The following is a 20928-nucleotide window of genomic DNA, read 5'->3' as shown; positions in this document are numbered from 1 at the left end:
GGCCTTTTGCTTTTTTCAACAGAAAATGTCTCAAGTGTGTGTGCAAGAAACAAGGTTCAATTGGAGGTCAAAGAGCAAATGCTCTCAAGTTACTTTTTGCAATAAAAAATATACATTATGTATAAAAACATTTACACAATGGTCACATCTTACATTTGGAACAAACTAACATTCGTGAAAGCTAGGTTGAGCAGTGAACATTGAAATGAAATCAGTCAATGCATAAACAGAAGTGTACCCTTCAAAATAGCCATAGCAGTCACAGTGAAGTCCATAGAGAACATTCATTTAATTCCACTATGGTTCATCATCGTCAGGGGAATCAGGCAGCGTCTCAGGTCGCTCCTGTTCACATTCCTCTTCAGGCACACTGGGTGGAGAGGGAGACTCCTGCTTGAGCAAGATACTATGGAGGTCTGGAGAGAGTGTGTTTGCCTCAGGAGTACTGTTGTCCGTGTCCCCAGGAGTCTGAGTGATGTTGTCCACATTCCCAGGGCTAGGAGAAGGGACAACAGGTGAACAGGGAGCCTCTTCCTTGACCTGGGTCTGGATGTCTGAAGTGACTGCATTATCAAGAGTCTCAGACTCACACTTAGGCAACAGACTAAGTATCGCATTTGCCCTAGCAGTCTCCTGGGTAGCGTTGTCTACATCAGCAGTCTCCTGGGTAGCGTTGTCTACATCATGAGGAGTCTGGGTACTGCTGTCTACATCATCAAGGTTTGGAGAGGGTTTCTCATTCCCTGACTCTGCAGATGAACTCTGACCCCCAAGCGACTGATTATTTTTGTCTCTCCTGCGTTTCCTCTTGCTCTTCTTCTTTTTGCTTTTTTTGGAGTGTTTGTGGCGTGATGGAGTTGTGGCGCTGCTGTCGTCGGCCGGCTGCTTGTCTTCTTGGGATGTTTTCTTGAGGCTCCCATGTCTCTTCCTCTTGGAGGACTCTCTGGGGCTGGCTGATCTGGATCTCCTGTGGGACGTCCCCCTACTAGACTCTGTGGGTGAACCCCTCCGCCCCTCTCTCTTGCTCCCATACCGCATGTCTCTGTCCCTACTCCTGTCCCTGTCCCTACTCCTGTCTCTGTCCCTACTCCTGTCCCTGTCCCTACTCCTGTCCCTGTCCCTGCTCCTGTCCCTGCTCCTGTCCCTGTCCCTCCTATCTCTATCCCTACTCCTCGACCTGGGTCTGGCACTGGTACGACTGATCCAGGACCTGTCACTCTGAACACTGGCTCTCCTTTGGGCTATTCTACTCTCCCTGCTCCTCTCCCCCCGTCGGCTCTGTGACCTCTCAGTCCAGGAGGAGCGGTTACTCCTCTCAGAGAACCGGCCCCCAGCGAAAGACCCGGTACCCCCTCCTCCCCGGTCGGGGGACATGTGCAGGTCCCTGTCCGCCTCCCAGAACTCGTTTCCAGGGTTACGATACACGTGCAGGAAGTTGCAGTGCTTTCCTTTCGGACACTTCTGTCGGTCAAACAAACCTGCGGAGGAACACCGTGATCAAACAAATACTAGGGGCTTTATTGATAATATACACAACTTATGACTAGCATAAGTCTGTAAAAATCAGTGTCGGTAGGTGTATTGTAGTTCTCAGATTTCCTTTTTTGTTCCATTCACTCACCACATATAGCAGTCTTCCATCTGGTGACGGGAGAGAACTCACACTGGAGCTGTTTACCAGCGTACCATCTTCCATTGAACATCATGAAGGCCTCTCTGCACTGCTCCTCGCTAAAGAAACAGACAGCAAAGACAAAATGAAGACTGTAAAGATACACTACTTGATTACTCAGAATTGAGGAACACCGTTGGTTCTTCACCTACAAAACTTACAGACCATTTTTCATAAGTTGCTTAGTTTACTTACGTATCAAACTGGACATAAACATTTCCTCTCAAATGTGGCTCGAAGTTGCAGCTGACCTGAAGAGAGAGAGAGAGAAAACGAGAGAGGAGTTTGATTCATTGCCCCTCAGAGTGGATAGGTCTCATTTCCATTGACGCACTCCTTCCAGTCCAGCATCATCATGTTCACCTTAAACTGCACCACCTTGCCAGCAGTCCTGAACTCAGGAAGTACGTCCTCGTAGAAATCCACAAACTGCTGTTGCACCTCCTCCTCGCTGTGCTCCAGACAGGCGTCTGTATCATAGTCGTCCCGTGACCTCTGGTCCATCCCGAAAGTCGCAAACATCCCCCGGATCATCAGAGTAGGGCTGGACGGGGGGTGGACATGCTTACGAGAGCACCTGACCAATCAGGTAAACAAGAGAAGAGTTCATTAGTTGAACGCTAATGTAAAGAGAATATGGTATACAAATGACTGTGTACTCTGCAGTATTCTGAAAGATGAGCGTCATTTGAGGAGAACTAATATGAAATAGCTTCCCAGGACTCCCTGGAAAATGGTGGTGGACTATCCTAGCTAAAAAATTAATAATTATTATTATTGTAAATAAGAATGTGGTCCTATGTAGCCCAATTGGTAGAGCATGGCGCTTGTAACGCCAGGGTAGTGGGTTCGATCCCCGGGACCACCCATACGTAAACATTTATGCACACATGACTGTAAATCGCTTTGGATAAAAGCGTCTGCTAAATGGCATATTATAATAATAGTACAATTATTATTATTTTTTTAATGAAATGTCTTTCCGATTTAGAACCATTACCAACCTGTCGCCGAAGCGGCAGGCTCCAGTTTTGAGGAAGAAGGGGCAGTTAGCCCGGTCTTGCTCCGTGCCAAAATCTGGAGCCTCAGGGTTTCTCCAGGGACCCCCATTCTCCAGCTACACTCAAAACAGGACGTAGAATAGGTTTGTTTCTTTAATAATTGCAAACTCATCCTTGTGTAAAATCTAACCGGTTTACAGAAAATTGTCCATCAAAGACAGTCAAGAGAGCTTTCCAAACATAAACCTGGTATGCAATATGCATTTGGTTTGTTTCTTCATACCTGACTCTCAGCCTGGTCCAACATTTTCTGTACAGCTTCCTATAAATGGTGCAAACATAGGATGGGCTGGTGAAAACCTGCAGTGGCATATCTGGATATCTGTTACTGCAAGTCAAGAATCTCTTACCAGTGGTTGAAAGCGAGCCACAAAATATATGTCTTTGTACACTATACATAAGAACTGCAAAGTTGTGTGTGTATTTTTTCCCTGAGCAGTATGAGAATAACCAGATGACATGAGGAAACCAATCCAGAGATAAAAGATACATCCTTGTCCCATGGCAGCACGGACCTGTAGTTGTGTCACTCTTTGTGTGTATCTTAGTTAAGGTTTTTGCGTGTATCACAGTTAAGGAAAAACACAAGTGGATGTCTGAGGCAAAACACTTTCACACATACCAAAAGACACATTACTGTGTAATATTTCTTAAAAAGATAAAACCATTGTGTGAATACAAATACAAAAGGAAGAGGATATGTAGCTTTTCATTGTGTGTTTATCCTCCTGGTGCACGTTTCACCTCTCTGTCTCTCTTCTCCTGTTGCTTCTGTTCCTTCTCCTCTTCCTCTCGCCTCTGCTGGGCCTCCCATTCCTCCTTTATCCTCGCCTGCAGACATGCAACGCCAGGGTTGTGGGTTAGATTCCCACGGGGGGTATGAAAAATAAAAAAATAATGTATGCACTCACTAACTGTAAGTCACTCTGGATAAGAGCGTCTGCTAAATGACTAAAATGTAAATGTAATTATTTAATTGAAGCATGGGGGGGGGGGTTAAACTTAGGGAATAGGGTGCCATTTTACATTGTAACAGTTCTGTACCTCCTCTTCCGCCTGTCTCTTCCTTGCAGTTTCTTCCCTCTCCCACCGGAGTCTGAATTCCTGCTGGGCCAGTCTCTCCCTCTCCAGCCACTCCTGTTCTAGTCGCTGTCTGAATACAGGACACATGGAACAATATTACAGACTCTGAAAAATGTCCATTGCTTATCAATTTATAACTGTAGAGATATTTGCTACCTTTCTTCCTCAGCCTTCCTTTCCTCTTCATCATCTTCTTGCTCTGATGGAGAATCATCTTCTCCATTTTCTATGCGTTTAGGGAGACGAATTAGAGCTCGTCAATGGATGATTAGATATTCAGAATACATAGTCGCCGTCGGCAATTATGCTGATCAACAACTGGCTAGTGGTATAGATAATATCCGCATGAGGCCTTTTGGTAGGCCGTCATTGTAAATAAGAATGTGTTCACAACTGACTTGCCTAGTTAAATAAAGGTTAAATAATAATATATAACCACTGTGACATACCACCAGATTCTCTGACTTGGGCTTTGGCCAGGGCTTGGCGTTTTCGTTTTCTTCTTTGTTTCTTCTTCAAAGATGCCCTGCGTTTTTGACTGTGGGGAAATATAACAAGGCATGGGTTGTCTAAATTACTAGCTATTAAGTGTTTGTCAACACAGTCCCTGCGAGCTTGCTAGTTAGCTACTTGACGAACATAACTAGCTAGCTTGCAGCACTGCGTTGTGATTCTTTGTCACCTCCATGAATATCAAACAATTTCAAGTTTACATGACATAAAACTTCAGATTAACGACAATTATCTTAACATACCCCAATGAGGGTGCAGACACCGCAGAAGGCATGCATGCTGCCATTTTACAGAAAACTCATTCAATTCGTCAGGGGTCAAAGTTGAACATTTCCCTCGTCGTTTGAAATCGTTGTTATAATCGTTTAAAAAGAATATGACTTGCACCATATGAACCGTTCATTTTTACTATCACCATAACCTTTACATTTGTCTTCGAAAATGTTTCGATAACGCATGAATTTTGAGACGTTCGATTATGAAGAACTTCCTGGTCATATCTGCGCACGCTCCGTTACTACAGTGTTGTGATAACGCATGCGCCGTGCTCTCCATCCTCGGATGCGCGCATAAAAGAAAGTGGGAATTTTAGTGGTCAACAAATTCAGCTGTGTTTTGGCCTTTTGCGAATAATATAATATAAAATAGCTACCTAGTTACCTTGCTTTCGGGTAAACCCACGGGTGACCTACAATTGCAGGAGCCCCGAAACCCAAACATGGCGGATAAAGAAGGTAAGGATTTGATGGCCTCCGTTCATTTCATGCATGCTTTGTGTGCGCATCTGGGTGCATAGCCAAATGAAAAGTGCGGTCTGTTAGCTAGCTAGCTATGCTAACCAGCACAAGTTGCATAATTTCGGCCTGGGTTTACTGTCTGTGCTCCATAAATTGAGAATTTAGATAACTAACTAATAGTTTATGTAACTAAATAAATTGCTATCTATCTAGCTCAACATGGACAGGCCGCTTGCTTGTGTAACATGCAAATGAGGGACAACTGGCCCGAGGGTACAGGAATGCAGTAAATCCTAACGTTACCGCAGTTACTACCAAGCCAGTGTAAGTCCATTGTAGTCTAATGTAAGTATCTTCTTCGACTGTTCTAGTGTACGACGATGCAGTTGAGGAGAGGGTGATCAATGAAGAATATAAGATCTGGAAGAAGAACACTCCTTTTCTCTATGACCTGGTGATGACACACGCGCTGGAGTGGCCCAGTCTCACTGTGCAGTGGCTACCAGACGTCAACAGGTACAGTAGCCAATGCCACATCCCCGTTCCTGTACCCTGAAAAAGGTACAGTGATGCCGAAAGGTTTCTTACCCAATAAATGACTGGGAGTTCATACATAGAGAGTGCGACTCTCTTTATTTGTTTTTATAGCTTACAGTTTATTCACCATTAGTCAGCACATCTACACTAAATAATGTTCTCTGGGTGTGCTCCTGCTTTTATTAGCCTCTTGCCGTTTCTCAACATAAGCTATGTGTGCTAACCTAGCTATATACTGAACATGTGTTGTGCTCTCTACCAACCTGTCCTTCCTTGTCAGGCGTTCTAGTTCAGTCTAGAAAAGCACGTTATTCTGCCATGTAGTGGGTGCATCTGAAATAGCACCCTATTCACTATGCAGTGCACTTCTTTTGACCATAAATCTCTGGTCAAAAGTAGTGTACTATAGGGAATAGGGTGCTATTTCAGACACACACACACACAGTGATAGTATTTAATGTTTCTGTCTCCCTGTGCAGGCCGGAGGGAAAGGACTATGCGGTTCACCGACTGGTACTGGGAACTCACACGTCAGATGAGCAGAATCACCTGGTGATTGCCAGCGTACAGGTCCCCAACGACGACGCCCAGTTTGATGCTTCCCACTACGACAGCGAAAAAGGAGCAGGTATGTTCATCGTAGTACGTTCTCTTCTTTCTCCACAGAAAATGAGATACATTTGAGGCTGGTTTCCCGGACACAGATTAAGCCTAGTCCTGGATTAAAAAGAGCTTTAATAGACAATCTCCATTGAGTGGTTTTTTTGGCTGGGAAACTGACCCTATATATACGGTTCTCCCGAGTGGTGCAGTGGTCTAAGGCACTGCATCGCATTGCTAGCTGTGCCACTAGAGATCCTGGTTCGAATCCAGGCTCTGTCGCAGCCGGCCGCGACCGGGAGACTCATGGGCGGCGCACATGACAGACACTTACAGGGTAGGGGAGGGAATGGCCGGCAGGGATGTAGCTCAGTTGATAGAGCATGGCGTTTGCAACACCAGGGTTGTGGGTTCGATTCCCACGGGGGGCCAGTATAAAAAATATATATGTATTCACTAACTGTAAGTCGCTCTGGATAAGAGCGTCTGCTAAATGACGTAAATGTAAATATTATAAGTCAAGAGATCTCTGAGAAAATATGCTGAACATGCAGTATTTCTTCCTCAGAATTTGGAGGTTTTGGATCAGTGAGTGGAAAGATAGAGATTGAGATCAAAATAAACCACGAGGGGGAAGTGAACCGGGCCAGGTACATGCCTCAGAACCCCTGCATCATCGCTACTAAGACCCCCACCTCAGACGTACTGGTCTTTGACTACACCAAGCACCCTTCCAAACCAGGTAAGACAATACAATACAAATCTGGTAAATAGATCACTGCTCTAAAAAAACTAAACAAAAAAAGTCTGCACTTTTGGAACGGTTGCATTCGACCAGGAAAATGTTTTATCTGGTTCCTGAAAGTAGTAACTTGACATGTATTTGACCCAATTCTGGTATCTTAACATGTTCTACCATCATGTCTCTCCTTCCCATAGACCCCAGTGGTGAGTGCAGCCCAGACCTGCGTCTGCGGGGACACCAGAAGGAAGGGTACGGCCTGTCCTGGAACCCCAACCTCAGTGGCAATCTGCTCAGTGCTTCTGATGACCATGTAAGTGTCTGTCTTTTCTGTCTGCACTCCAGCAGCACATCATTTCCCCCTGTGCATTTGAATAATTTCAAGCTAGATTGTCTTTCACTGACAATGAAAAAGCCTTTTCAACAAAGTTTTGCGTTGTTATTAAGGCAACTCCTTACGTAGGCATTCTATTGTTTAAATCTCGACTGTCCAATTCTCATCTGGCTCCAAATCTCAGTTCCTCACATGAAACTCGCCTCGTCACTGTATACACAATAAGCATATTTTTTTGTTCTAGACAAATGCTATATGAACTACTATATATTATTAAGAAGTGACTGAAATGTTTAATCTCCAGACAATCTGCCTGTGGGACATCGGTGCGGGTCCTAAGGAGGGGAAGATAGTGGATGCTAAAACCATCTTCACCGGTCACACTGCAGTGGTGGAGGATGTGTCCTGGCACCTGCTCCACGAGTCGTTGTTCGGCTCTGTGGCCGACGACCAGAAACTGATGATGTGTGTGAGCTCTTTCTCTATCCCTCTCTCTCTTCTTTCTTTTTCTCTCAATGTATTCTCATAAAGAAATCTCAAAGATACTTTTCAAGCTGTAACTAATAATTACATCCAGTGTCTATGTATGGTATGAAGCCTTGACCTTTCCACACAAGAAGTTCCCTCAGAGGAACAATACATTTATTTGAATTGATAACTGGATGGAAGGATCTGATTTTCTTAACTGGCTGCCCCTTAATTCAGGGGGGCCCAGAGTGGGGGGGAGTTTGGGAACCCCTGCCTTAATTAACCTTTGACCTCTCTGTCTCAGCTGGGACACGCGGTCCAACAACACGTCCAAGCCTAGCCATGCGGTGGATGCCCACACTGCAGAGGTCAACTGTCTGTCCTTCAACCCCTACAGCGAGTTCATCCTGGCCACCGGCTCTGCAGACAAGGTCTGTATCTTTTGATAAACATAATCAGTCAGTCCACTGTCTCACCTCAAGGGCTGGAGTGTTCTGCACAATGGTGAAAATGAAGTGGTCGGGTCACAAATCACTGTCGACCAAGAAGTGTATTTCATACTGGACAGTAGTCCAAAATATGTTAATTTATTCAGGTAATTTATTTTCCATTGCCAACTGTTTATTTTTTTTCTCTCTCCTTTTGCATTTCAGACTGTTGCTCTCTGGGATCTGCGTAACCTCAAACTGAAGCTCCACTCTTTCGAATCGCACAAGGATGAAATCTTCCAGGTAATACTCCATAAATAGTAAACAATACTCTCAATCCCTCTGAATCAATTGAATTGGGAGTCTGGATAAGTTACCAGGCTTTGTTGGTGTCTCGTTCAACTGTTTTATTTAACCAGGGTAGTCACATTGAGATTTACATCTCTTTTTCAAGTGAGCCCTACATCTCTCTTGTGTTGGTGTCCCTCGTAGACGTTGTGCTGAGCTGGAGTTTATTGCACTGACAGTGCTTTACTGACTTCTTTGGCAGGTGCAATGGTCCCCTCACAACGAAACCATTCTGGCTTCCAGCGGCACAGATAGAAGGCTCAACGTATGGGATCTCAGGTAAAGACCGAAGACAACAGAGCATGTTAACTAAACTAACCTTTTGTATACCCTTTGACATTTCAAGAGGTAGAAACAAATGTCAAGTCGGTGTGTCCTCAACACTGTAGGCTGATAGGATGATGATAATATTGGTGTAGTAGTTGAAATGGTTTGGTCTTGTCTGTCCCCAGTAAAATCGGAGAGGAACAGTCTGCTGAGGATGCAGAGGACGGACCTCCAGAACTGCTGGTGAGTGATGGACACGTCATCCACAATTATGACCGTTATCTCCTTAGTAGGGTTGCAAAACACTTGTCAACTTTCGCCAAACTTCCCTGGATTTCCAGAAATCCCAATTGGATTATTCTTTCAGAATTCCAGGAATCTTCCAACTGGGATTTCTGGGAAACCAGGACATTTTTGGGAAAGTTGAGTTTTGAAACCCTACCCCTAAGCTTTTAAATAAACAGCAATACAAGGAGAAGCGACTGGGACGGAGGTGGTCTGTAGGGAGGTTTTATTTAGGCATATTACTCATCCTGTGGACTGGTTTTATCTCGTCAGTTCATCCATGGAGGACACACAGCGAAGATTTCTGACTTCACGTGGAACCCCAACGAGCCCTGGGTCATCTGCTCCGTCTCAGAGGATAACATCATGCAGGTTTGGCAAATGGTGAGGACACTGTCGGCGATAAATAAAGTACCACGTTTGCTTCCACACTTTCAGGAAATCATTTTTTGACCCCTAAAGCAAATTCAAAAGCAGTCTAAATGTGTTGTTCCAATTAATCAGTTAAAGTAATTAACTCCTTTTTAACTGATGTAACACTTTCCATCTCTCTCTAGGCTGAGAACATCTATAATGATGAGGAGCCAGACACCCCTGCTTCAGAGCTGGAGGGTCAAGGGTCGTAACCACATACTCCACCCCAACCCACCTCCTGGTGCATCTCTCCTCTTGTACAGTATTTCACATTGTAGCCTCCATCTCGACCTGACAGACATTGTTTCCCATATAAAGCATTCTTCTGGATTTGGTTTGATATATTGATCAAGCAGCCCTTACAGGTACAAAGGGCTGGTTTCCCGAACACAGATTAAGCGTAGTCCTTAACTAAAAAGCATGTTCAATGGATATTCACAATTGGACGTGCTTCTTAGTCCAAGACTAGTAGGCACTCTGTGTCCAGGAAGCTGGCCCAAAGTGTATTGAACAGTTATAAAAGGAGAATCTCATCTGAGTGAAATGCCACAACCATGCAGGTGGACAGTCGTCAACAAATGCACTTGGTAAAGCAGGGCTTCTTTTCCACCTGTCTAAATAAGGATATCCTTTGGTATTGTTTCTGCTTTGACTGCGGCAGGTGACTAAATCATTTTGAACCTTGATGGATTTTTGTTTTGTGCATAACCTGGCATAAATTGCAATAAAAAAATAATTTTTGTAACTTTTAAATTAATTGCATTTGTTATTTTCTATAATTCCCAGGAACACGTTTAGTGTATATTTGCCTGACTCCAACGGAATTATTCCGCTGCGCTGTTCGCTACATACTTCAGTCTGAGGCTGCCATCGTTGAAGTCGTTTGTGGTGATGTCAGCGACTGGATCATGAGTATCAAAGCCAATGACACATTTTCTAAACATTGTGTTATCCTTGTTCTGGCACTGGTCCAACCCATCGGTTTCTGGGACCAATCAGAACGGTTAGAATGTGTTTGCGTTCTAGGAATCGTTGGAGGTACTCCAAGCCAGACTCATTGGAGAAAAACGTGGCCGTGGCATAGTGTTTGGCCAGAGCAAGGAGTTTGGGAAGCCAGGCAAGGTGTCTATACTGCCTAGAAGTGAAGTTAACACATATCCTTCATAACAGAACAATTTAAACATATAGCAAACTAGGAAAATTAAAACTACAACCACAAGTGTGGAAAATTCTACAAAATGTTTTTTTTTATTGAAAAGCAAGAGACTGGACTAGAACATTTTACAATCTCGTAAAGGGGAATGTGGGCTCATATAAAGCTTTCTGAACATTCAACTCACTCCGCTTTCACAGTTCTTCTCACCTGCAGAGGTAGACGTCTTGCATAACCTGAGTTTAACTGTGGCAGACATCACAACCGATGGTAAAGGGCATCCACTATAGCCTGAGTGCCAGTCTACTTCATTGCTGTCATTGTCAAGCCAGACATTAACATGACAATGAGTTGGCATAATAGCCCAAGCAGATGGCTTTAGGCTACATCCAAAATGCAAGTAGTACCAACTGGCCTGGTCTCTAGTGGCATCTTTACATGAACCCATCAAATCAATAGATTACCCAGTAAAGTATTCAACTTGATTAAAGACTTTAGAGGGGGTTTAAGATACTGTAACATTGAGATTGTATCCCCCACCCCCCAAACTGTGGCTTGGACCCATCTTAACACTTTCCTGCAAAGCCGTGAACGTTTAGAAGAACTTCAGGGGCTGTGGTCTGAATGAAATCCTTACGACAAATATCAAGTTGACGAGAAAACAAAAAAGACAGACAATCTAAAAGTCTGAGCTGGTGATATCAGTGTTTGAGGTTTCTAGGTAGATGACAGGGTGATCAGGCCATTAGGGGAACCTGGGTAGTGTTCATTAGGACACGCATCAGATAACGTTTTCAATATTTCACAGCTGGAAACAGTGTTTCTTATTGGAACAGGTATTAGTTATTGAATCCAGTTTCAATTCATTTCTTGATGCATAATGAACACAACTCTGACCTGGGGCCAAAACCGTCATCATTCTCATTACAAGAGACTGGCAACATGGGTGACATTCAGGTACATTACCGTAACTACATTCATAGTACTCCACACATTTCACATTGTCGGCAAGTATCCCTAATAGCTCTTATTGAAGGTTAGCATCGAGTTGTAATGCTTGAATGACATACGTTCCATTCATAGGTATTCAGTACAGAGTGTTGGTAAAAAATTTAAAATACAATTGCCTGTTTTTCCAGTATAACATCTAAGATGACAAGGCACCTTATAAATCCAACTAAAAAATGTTTTGTTTCCAGAAATAAAACATTTTTGCCAATATTTTGTGTCTCAACAAAGCACCGGCATAAGGAATAGAAAGAAGCCGATTTGGAGACCAAGAAACAGATTACGTCCCAGATAAATGCATGTTCACTGGTCTGCATATAAATGCATGTTCACTGGTCTGGCACATAACCCTAAATTACCACAATGTCTGCAGTAAAGTGCCCCACTGACTTCTTCAACCAAATGATTACACACAGAAGTAAAATTACATAGTGAGCCCTTAACCATTGGGTAAATTGAACCGAATGCCCCCCCCATCAGATGGAATTAGTGGTTTTAAGGAGAGCTGGAGAACAGTTTGGCCCTATTGGAATGATAGCCTGGTCCCAGGTCTGTTGTGCTGTTTTCCAACTCCTATGGTCAAGTTGGACCAGACAGCAGAAACAGATCTGGGGCCAGGCTACTGGAATTACAAACCAGGAAAGCCTGTAGCTGCAGCAGCATCTAAACAAGGGGTCCTCCTGCAGAAACTGTCAACCAGTGAAACTCTCTCACAGACCAACAATGACTGACTGTGCTGTGTGTTGACTGGATAGCAGCCTGGTCAAAGCAGAACATATTTAACCCTTCAGACTCAGTCTCCTATGTTAAAAGGACAAGGATGTTCCCCAGTGCTTCAAAGTGTGTTTACAGGGTTTCAACTTTACAGTAAACCTCATTAAGTCAAGGAGACTGGACTGAAACTGTACACCAGTTCTGAGGAATTAGAAAACCAATAGACCCAATCATGACAACCCAAGGACTGATATGGCCCATCCATAGAAATACAAGTCAACCGAATTTGTTACGTTGACTTGAAATGGGCACTCCCGTTCTAGTAATTATACATCTATGGACCCTGCTCTGAGATAAACGTTGTATGTTTGTGACTATTCTACTGTGCAATGCCCTGCTATTTCTGTTCCTAGACAGAGACAAGATTCAGTTAGTCACGACGATGCAACAAGGCTCCGTCAATATAGCAATTTCTTCAACAATATGTATATGACAGGATTTAAAATCAGACTACAATATCAGTTCCAAAAAATTGATTTAATCTGACTACAATGCCACAGCTCCAAAATATCGATTTTTAAATGGAAGAAATCTGCCAAGAGACGGCGTCAGACTGTAGAGGAAATGGAGAGACGGCCCTATGACTGACCACGGGAAAGCTGCTGAACAACCCTGTGACTGACCACGGGAAAGCTGCTGAACAACCCTGTGACTGACCACGGGAAAGCTGCTGAACAACCCTGTGACTGACCACGGGAAAGCTGCTGAACAACCCTGTGACTGACCACGGGAAAGCTGCTGAACAACCCTGTGACTGACCATGGGAAAGCTGCTGAACAACCCTGTGACTGACCACGGGAAAGCTGCTGAACAACCCTGTGACTGACCATGGGAAAGCTGCTGAACAACCCTGTGACTGACCACAGGAAAGCTGCTGAACAACCCTGTGACTGAAGACAATCGTCTAAGAAAATACAAATGTGGTAGAAAAAGGGGGAGCTAAGTGCTCACCACAAAGCCCACTGTTACAATGTAGTCAGGGCAAAAAGTACTATATTCATCGTTAATAATGCAGTCATTTTAATCTTAATTATAACTTTCTATCACACAAAAAAAGATCTACTGTATTCAAATATACCCCCAAAAAAGCCAGAGGTGGTTAGTGGCTCAGTTGTCAAGTTGCTCTGTTGTGGAGGTCTCTGGCTCCAGTTCAGGGGTAGTAGGGGGCTGTGTCTCTTCCCCCCTCCCAGGCGGAGAGAGCTCATCCTGGGTAGACTCCTGGTTGGGCTGGGGGTCTGGAGGCCCCTCCTCCTCCTCCGTGGTTGTTGACTGTAGGTCTCCCAGTTTGGTGGTGAGGTCGTCCCTCTCCATCTGCAAGGCCTGGCACAGTTTCTCCAGGCGCTCCAGCTTCCCATGCAGGCCCTTGTAATGTTTGTCCCGCAATGTTTTCTGGAGAGGACAAACAGTAAACCACATTCAACATCAGATATTCTATCATTAAGTGACATCATTCGTTGAGATACTTCATTGTGAAATTTGACCGTACAATAAAAAAATCTCTGCTATTATTTGTAAATGATGAAGTAAGATGGAAGGGTTTCTCATCACCTCCTCAGCCATCTGTAGCAGAGCCTGGTTGTTGGTCTCCCACTTGGTCCTCCACACAGTCGTCTCCTTCTCCAGCTTCTTGATCTTCTTGGTCATCTGGAGAACAGAAGAAAGATCAGCGCTATAGAGAGGTCTACAGATCTAAATCCTTCCAGCTATAGAGGTCTACAGATCTAAATCCTTCCAGCTATAGAGGGGTCTACAGATCTAAATCCTTCCAGCTACAGAGAGGTCTACAGATCTAAATCCTTCCAGCTACAGAGAGGTCTACAGATCTAAATCCTTCCAGCTACAGAGAGGTCTACATATCTAAATCCTTCCAGCTATAGAGAGGTCTACAGATCTAAATCCTTCCAGCTACAGAGAGGTCTACAGATCTAAATCCTTCCAGCTATAGAGAGGTCTACAGATCTAAATCCTTCCAGCTACAGAGAGGTCTACATATCTAAATCCTTCCAGCTATAGAGGTCTACAGATCTAAATCCTTCCAGCTATAGAGGTCTACAGATCTAAATCCTTCCAGCTATAGAGAGGTCTACATATCTAAATCCTTCCAGCTATAGAGGTCTACAGATCTAAATCCTTCCAGCTATAGAGAGGTCTACAGATCTAAATCCTTCCAGCTATAGAGAGGTCTACATATCTAAATCCTTCCAGCTATAGAGAGGTCTACATATCTAAATCCTTCCAGCTACAGAGAGGTCTACAGATCTAAATCCTTCCAGCTACAGAGAGGTCTACAGATCTAAATCCTTCCAGCTATAGAGAGGTCTACAGATCTAAATCCTTCCAGCTATAGAGAGGTCTACAGATCTAAATCCTTCCAGCTATAGAGAGGTCTACATATCTAAATCCTTCCAGCTATATACCAAAGAAACACAAGGGTGTTTTATGTTAAATATTTTGTTCCAAACCTTCTCCATCTCCTGTCTGAAGGTAGTGAACACCTCGTTGCTTTTCGCCAGAGTGGTCTGAAACTCCTCAAACTTGTCCATGTACAGAGAGAGCTAAAAACCACAGATACATTTTAACATTTACGTCATTTAGCATACACGCTCTTATCCAGAGCGACTTACAAATTGGTGCATTCACCTTATAGCCAGTGGGATCACCACTTTACAATATGTTTTTTTTTTTCTTTCTTTGGGGTGGGGTAAGGGGGGGTAGAAGGATTACTTTATCCTATCCCAGTTATTCCTTAAAGAGGTGGGGTTTCAAGTGTCTCCGGACATAACATTTCAGTCATAACATACAGTCACGATCCATATAAACATAGTCCCCATCAATATAAACATATTAACATAGTCCCCATCAATATAAACGGACTGACACAGAACATGGAAAGAAAAGGCAGCTAGCTACCTGCTGTTTGAGCTGAGTCTCCTGTTCCTTCATCAGCTCACACTCATGTCTGGACTCTGTGGCGTCTTTCAGGAGCTGAACAGGAGACGGAAATGGTCACAACTTCTGACAAACAGTCAACCAATTCAATCAATGCAAACAGACTACTAACTGTCACTCACTTCCAGTTATTACAGAGATAAACAAATACTCTGTCCTGGGTTGTGTTCATTAGGCACCTGGACCTCATTTTAAGTTCCAATTGGTCCTCTGTAGCTCAATTGGTAGAGCATGGCGCTTGTAACGCCAGGGTAGTGGGTTCGATCCCCGGGACCACCCATACGTAAAAATGTATGCACACATGACTGTAAGTCGCTTTGGATAAAAGCGTCTGCTAAATGGCATATTATATTATAAAATGTTTTCAGTTGTGTGCCCTATGGAACACAGGCCTCCAGTTATTTGTCGCCATCTAGAACATCTTCAGAATAATGACCCATGGCAGTGGGACTCACAAAGTCTCTCTCTCTCTGCTGCTTCCCCTCCACCTCTCTCATCAGCTCAGCTGTCCTCTGGAGCTTGGCATCCACCAACTGCTGCTGCTTCTCCTTGTGCTTGAACACCTTGTCAATGTGCTGGGAACAGACAGACAGGACAGAGCAGAACACCATGTCAATGTGCTGGGAACAGACAGACAGAACAGAGCAGAACACCATGTCAATGTGCTGGAAACAGACCGACAGACAGGACAGAGCAGAACACCATGTCAATGTGCTGGGAACAGACAGACAGAGCAGAACACCATGTCAATGTGCTGGGAACAGACAGACAGACAGGACAGAGCAGAACACCATGTCAATGTGCTGGGAACAGACAGACAGAGCAGAACACCATGTCAATGTGCTGGGAACAGACAGACAGGACAGAGCAGAACACCATGTCAATGTGCTGGGAACAGACCGACAGGACAGAGCAGAACACCATGTCAATGTGCTGGGAACAGACCGACAGACAGGACAGAGCAGAACACCATGTCAATGTGCTGGGAACAGACCAACAGACAGGACAGAGCAGAACACCATGTCAATGTGCTGGGAACAGACCGACAGACAGGACAGAGCAGAACACCATGTCAATGTGCTGGGAACAGACCAACAGACAGGACAGAGCAGAACACCATGTCAATGTGCTGGGAACAGACCAACAGACAGGACAGAGCAGAACACCATGTCAATGTGCTGGGAACAGACCGACAGACAGGACAGAGCAGAACACCATGTCAATGTGCTGGGAACAGACCGACAGGACAGAGCAGAACACCATGTCAATGTGCTGGGAACAGACAGACAGGACAGAGCAGAACACCATGTCAATGTGCTGGGAACAGACAGACAGGACAGAGCAGAACACCATGTCAATGTGCTGGGAACAGACCGACAGGACAGAGCAGAACACCATGTCAATGTGCTGGAAACAGACCGACAGACAGGACAGAGCAGAACGCCATGTCAATGTGCTGGGAACAGACAGACAGGACAGAGCAGAACACCATGTCAATGTGCTGGAAACAGACCGACAGACAGGACAGAGCAGAACACCATGTCAATGTGCTGGGAACAGACAGACAGAACAGAGCAGAACACCATGTCAATGTGCTGGGAACAGACCGACAGGACAGAGCAGAACACCATGTCAATGTGCTGGGAACAGACAGACAGGTCAGAGCAGAACACCATGTCAATGTGCTGGGAACAGACAGACAGAGCAGAACACCTTGTCAATGTGCTGGAAACAGACCGACAGACAGGACAGAGCAGAACACCATGTCAATGTGCTGGGAACAGACCGACAGACAGGACAGAGCAGAACACCATGTCAATGTGCTGGGAACAGACAGACAGGACAGAGCAGAACACCATGTCAATGTGCTGGGAACAGACAGACAGGACAGAGCAGAACACCATGTCAATGTGCTGGGAACAGACAGACAGGACAGAGCAGAACACCATGTCAATGTGCTGGGAACAGACCGACAGGACAGAGCAGAACACCATGTCAATGTGCTGGGAACAGACCGACAGACAGGACAGAGCAGAACACCATGTCAATGTGCTGGGAACAGACCGACCGACAGACAGGCCAGAGCAGAACACCATGTCAATGTGCAGTCAGATTTCCAGAGGCTCTTAAATGCATTTAACATGCTGAAAAATACACCTAGTAAAAAACATCCATCTGGGCAATTCCAAACTAAATCCTGAATAAATCCCACTAAGTGTTGAAACATGCAGTAATCCTCTAATCAGAGTACCAATCAGATTTCTCCTACATGTTGTAGGCCTGCATCTGCCATAGGCACCTGCCTAAAGAGACAGAAGGGGTATAGAGAGAAATGGGGGAAGAAACAGAGAGAGAGAGAATGGGAGGAAGAGAGAGAGAGTGTGCGCGTGCGAAAAAAAAGACAAAGATAGAGGGTAGAAAGAGGTACAGCCTCGACCGCCTACCTCCTCCCTGAGCTCGTACTGTTTGATGAGCTTCTTGAGTTTCTGGGCCAGCTCCATGTTCTCCTGGCGCAGCTTGGAGTTGTGAATGTTGTGTTGCTCCATCTGTACCTCGATCTGGTTCAGCGTCATCTGGAAGTGAAGGGTGGCCTCCTTACGACGCTCCTCATACTCCCTGGACCGCTGCGTGTTGTCATCCTGACAGGGGAGACGGCAAGCGTTAAATTTTCCAAAAAAAAATGGTAACAGGGATGAGGTCAATTCTGTTTTCAATTCATGAATTCTATTGAAATTTAATTCATTCATAAAAATGTTTTCTAGGAGGCGTTTTCACTTCCGGAATTGACTGAATTGAAACCTGAATGGAACCCAACCCTGAATGTGACTGGTGCTCCTGGAATATAGCTCCATACTTGTGGATTCTATTTTTAACTCTGCATTGTTGGGAAAGGTTCATAAGCAAGTATTTCACTGTAAAGTCTACACCAGTTGTGTTCGGAGCATGTGATGAATAAAATGTGACACACACAGAGGTCCTATATGATTCTATATCTAATTCAATGAGTACATAGGCATACAGTAGCCACTAACTGACTTGCTGTGTGACGGACTCTCCTCACAACCTACCTTGAGGGTCTTGTTGTGTCTCTGTAGTTCCCTACAGAGGCTCTCCAGCTTGCTGCGTGCCAGGATGGCCTTGCTGTGTTCACTCTGCAGGTGAATCTTCTCCTTGACCATCTGGGACTGCTTCTTCTGCAGGACCTTCACCTGCTTCTGTATACTGCGGCTCTCCTCCAGCTGAAAATCATTCGAACAATCAGTCAGTCAGTCAATCAAGCTGTCACAGGACACATCGGAGTAGTAATACCCTAAACACCATTTGAACAGGGACTCAAATGAGACCTGTTTAGTGTTCATTAGGCACGAAATGGATGAAAACTACCTGGACTGGTGTAATTAGAAATTGCAAAATAGTTTTGCTACGGCGTGCCCTAATGAATACAAACTCAAAAAGCAAACAGGGATGAACATGTTAGCTTATCAACTAGCAGTGGCCCACAGCAATTAATTAACTACTCTTACATGCAAATAATCACTTAAAGCAGCATAGACGTGTGGCGGCTTCCAGCGCTTACCGAATCAGCATACTTCTTGCACAAAGCGGCCAGCTTCTCCTCTGGGGAGGCTAGAGTGGTCAGGGCTTGCATCAGTAGGAGAACCTCTTTTCCTGTTACAAAACACCACAAGTGATGAGATCAGCCACTTGCCATGGTTGAAGAGGAATGGGCATTCTCAATAACTTGGCAAAAATAATCATAATAGCATGCAGTGTAGTGATTCCTTATATTACCACACACTTTAGAAAGGCAACGACAGAGTCTCGTGTCAACCTACCGAATCCCTTTTGGTCCTTGATCTTGCCACCCCTGCCTGGGTCTAGCTCAGCATTGTTGGGGTCCAGGGGGCAGTCCTCTCTCCCTGGAGTCTCCCCTCTCACCTCCTCACTGCAGGAGCCACTGACCAGCTCAAACACCCCCACATGCTCCTGGCAACCTGGGCTGTCCAGCTCTGGAGGGGAGCTGCTGCCAGATCCCCCCACTAGCCCCCGAGTCGCCACCTCCATCCCACAGAACCCTGTGGCCTCCATGATATTGGTCCCAAACTGCAAAAGAGGAAAAGTCAATTCAGTGAAATATCTGGGGGTGTATCCACCGGACTATTTGAGTACACCTGACCATGTGAGTAAGCATTGATTCAATTCATCAACAGAACCTGTTCATACTTGATCATTCACTGATCTTGTCAGTGGTGTGTCACTTATATTAACAGCTTCAAGACTATTTGTAAACGTTGAGGTAATGAGACAGTAAGTTAGCAACCACACACTGTCTGTTTAGCAAGGCACCAACTCTAGCAGGGCAAGGTAGGTCCTCACCTTTACCTTTTACTCCGATCTGACCAAAGGTCACATCATTCTAATAACTAGGGTAGCATTGGCAGTAGAGGTAGTTAGAGTTATTAATAGATTAATTTAACACCGGACCACAGTTCCCCCAACAATCAAGAAGGGATAGAATCCTTTAAGAAGATAGTTGAAGATTATCACCGTGCTCGACCTAACAGTACCAACAGAAGGACCCGCCACATGAGTCAGCACAGGAACCCCTCAATTCCCTTGATTTAGGTCACCCGGACACCGAAGTGAACATAATTATCCGACTGAACACAAGTGAAGGACCACGTTAAAACGATGTAGCCTAAACACCGCTATTGCAGTAACACTCGTACGTTATAGTTCAATCAATATTAGACACCCAAATATGTAAATTTGCCACACAGTGGTGGCAATAAAACAAGTACACAACGTTGGCTAGTTTTGATATTAAATTATTAGCAGGCACTAGCTAGACAATTAGTGTTAGCTAATAACCTCCTACCTGGTTACCTATTCTGAAAGTAAAACATTGCGCCATTTATCGACTACGCTAAAGCTAATGGATGTAGCTAGCTAGCCACATTGCTAAATTTATTTAGCATAGCTATCACGTTAGTCACAGTAACCTTTGGTATGCTAGGCTAGCTAGCGTAGTTCGCTTTGACACGAGCTAGCGGTGGGTTAGCTTATTAGCTGAGTAACAAATCCAACAGTGACATTCAACTCAGCAAGAAAAATGTGACGAAATTGTCAACAGGTTACTATCAAGTATTGATTGATGTAGGGATTATTGACCGTGGTGTAGAACACAAATACCACCAAGCAATAACTAGCAAACTGTTTGGGTTTGCAGGTGCGTGAGTCCACACTGTGCTAACTTATGCTAAGCTAACAACCTGCCACTGGCAACCTATGGACTTCCTTAGTAAATAACACTTTTTTATAACACTTGGCGCTCTCTTTTGTTTGACTGTAACATGTCATTTAGAAATACAGACATAATTTGTGTAGGTTTTGTGAAACAAGAAACACCGAAAAGGGCGTAAAAGTACCACACTGTACCTGAATGTTTTTACTGTTTAAATCGACTCTGTCCCTGGCACCGGAGTGTGTCGCTATGATGTGACGCAATATATAATGACTGGGGGGGTTGACCCGATGGTCACGTTGCATAAACT

General features: G+C 44.6%; 3 protein-coding genes across 5 annotated transcripts; 1 reads left to right on the top strand and 2 right to left on the bottom strand.

Moving 5' to 3' along the window:
- Positions 1-96: 96 nt before the first annotated feature.
- LOC311109799 (uncharacterized protein) lies at positions 97-4831 on the bottom strand. Of its 2 annotated transcripts, XM_084152794.1 has the most exons (11): positions 4572-4831; positions 4266-4354; positions 3973-4042; positions 3778-3886; positions 3478-3564; positions 2957-2995; positions 2677-2789; positions 2036-2249; positions 1868-1923; positions 1622-1731; positions 97-1478 (listed from the first exon to the last, which is right to left on the bottom strand). In XM_084152794.1, the coding sequence occupies exons 1-11, from the start codon at positions 4613-4615 to the stop codon at positions 298-300; spliced, it is 2112 nt and encodes a 703-aa protein (XP_084008920.1). In that variant the 5' UTR covers positions 4616-4831; the 3' UTR covers positions 97-297. The 2 variants fall into 2 exon arrangements, with proteins under 2 accessions (XP_084008920.1, XP_084008921.1); XM_084152795.1 differs by lacking the exons at positions 3478-3564; positions 3778-3886; positions 3973-4042; positions 4266-4354; positions 4572-4831 and adding an exon at positions 3224-3439 and having other exon boundaries at positions 2957-3055.
- Positions 4832-4850: 19 nt separating this feature from the next.
- Positions 4851-10242, top strand: LOC311109807 (histone-binding protein RBBP7). Its single transcript, XM_084152803.1, has 12 exons — positions 4851-5063; positions 5438-5582; positions 6083-6231; positions 6772-6945; positions 7143-7258; positions 7584-7744; positions 8052-8178; positions 8401-8478; positions 8726-8802; positions 8976-9033; positions 9349-9459; positions 9633-10242. Exons 1-12 carry the CDS (start codon positions 5048-5050, stop codon positions 9699-9701), a joined length of 1281 nt encoding a protein of 426 aa, XP_084008929.1. The 5' UTR covers positions 4851-5047; the 3' UTR covers positions 9702-10242.
- Positions 10243-10713: 471 nt separating this feature from the next.
- On the bottom strand, positions 10714-20923 carry LOC311109802 (alpha-taxilin-like; the record flags this gene model as incomplete). Of its 2 annotated transcripts, none has more annotated exons than XM_084152797.1 (10): positions 10714-13813; positions 13973-14068; positions 14887-14979; positions 15335-15409; positions 15829-15948; positions 17818-18012; positions 18442-18612; positions 18951-19042; positions 19210-19477; positions 20813-20923. In XM_084152797.1, 10 exons carry the CDS (start codon positions 20921-20923, stop codon positions 13532-13534), a joined length of 1503 nt encoding a protein of 500 aa, XP_084008923.1. In that variant the 3' UTR covers positions 10714-13531. The 2 variants fall into 2 exon arrangements, with proteins under 2 accessions (XP_084008923.1, XP_084008924.1); XM_084152798.1 differs by lacking the exon at positions 20813-20923 and adding an exon at positions 20253-20369.
- Positions 20924-20928: the final 5 nt, after the last annotated feature.

This window comes from Coregonus lavaretus, assembly GCF_964263955.1.
Source record: "Coregonus lavaretus genome assembly, chromosome: 35".
Lineage (NCBI taxonomy): Eukaryota > Metazoa > Chordata > Actinopteri > Salmoniformes > Salmonidae > Coregonus > Coregonus lavaretus.
Note: the sequence above shows the minus strand (reverse complement) of the source record. Positions and strands in the feature narration are given on the sequence as shown.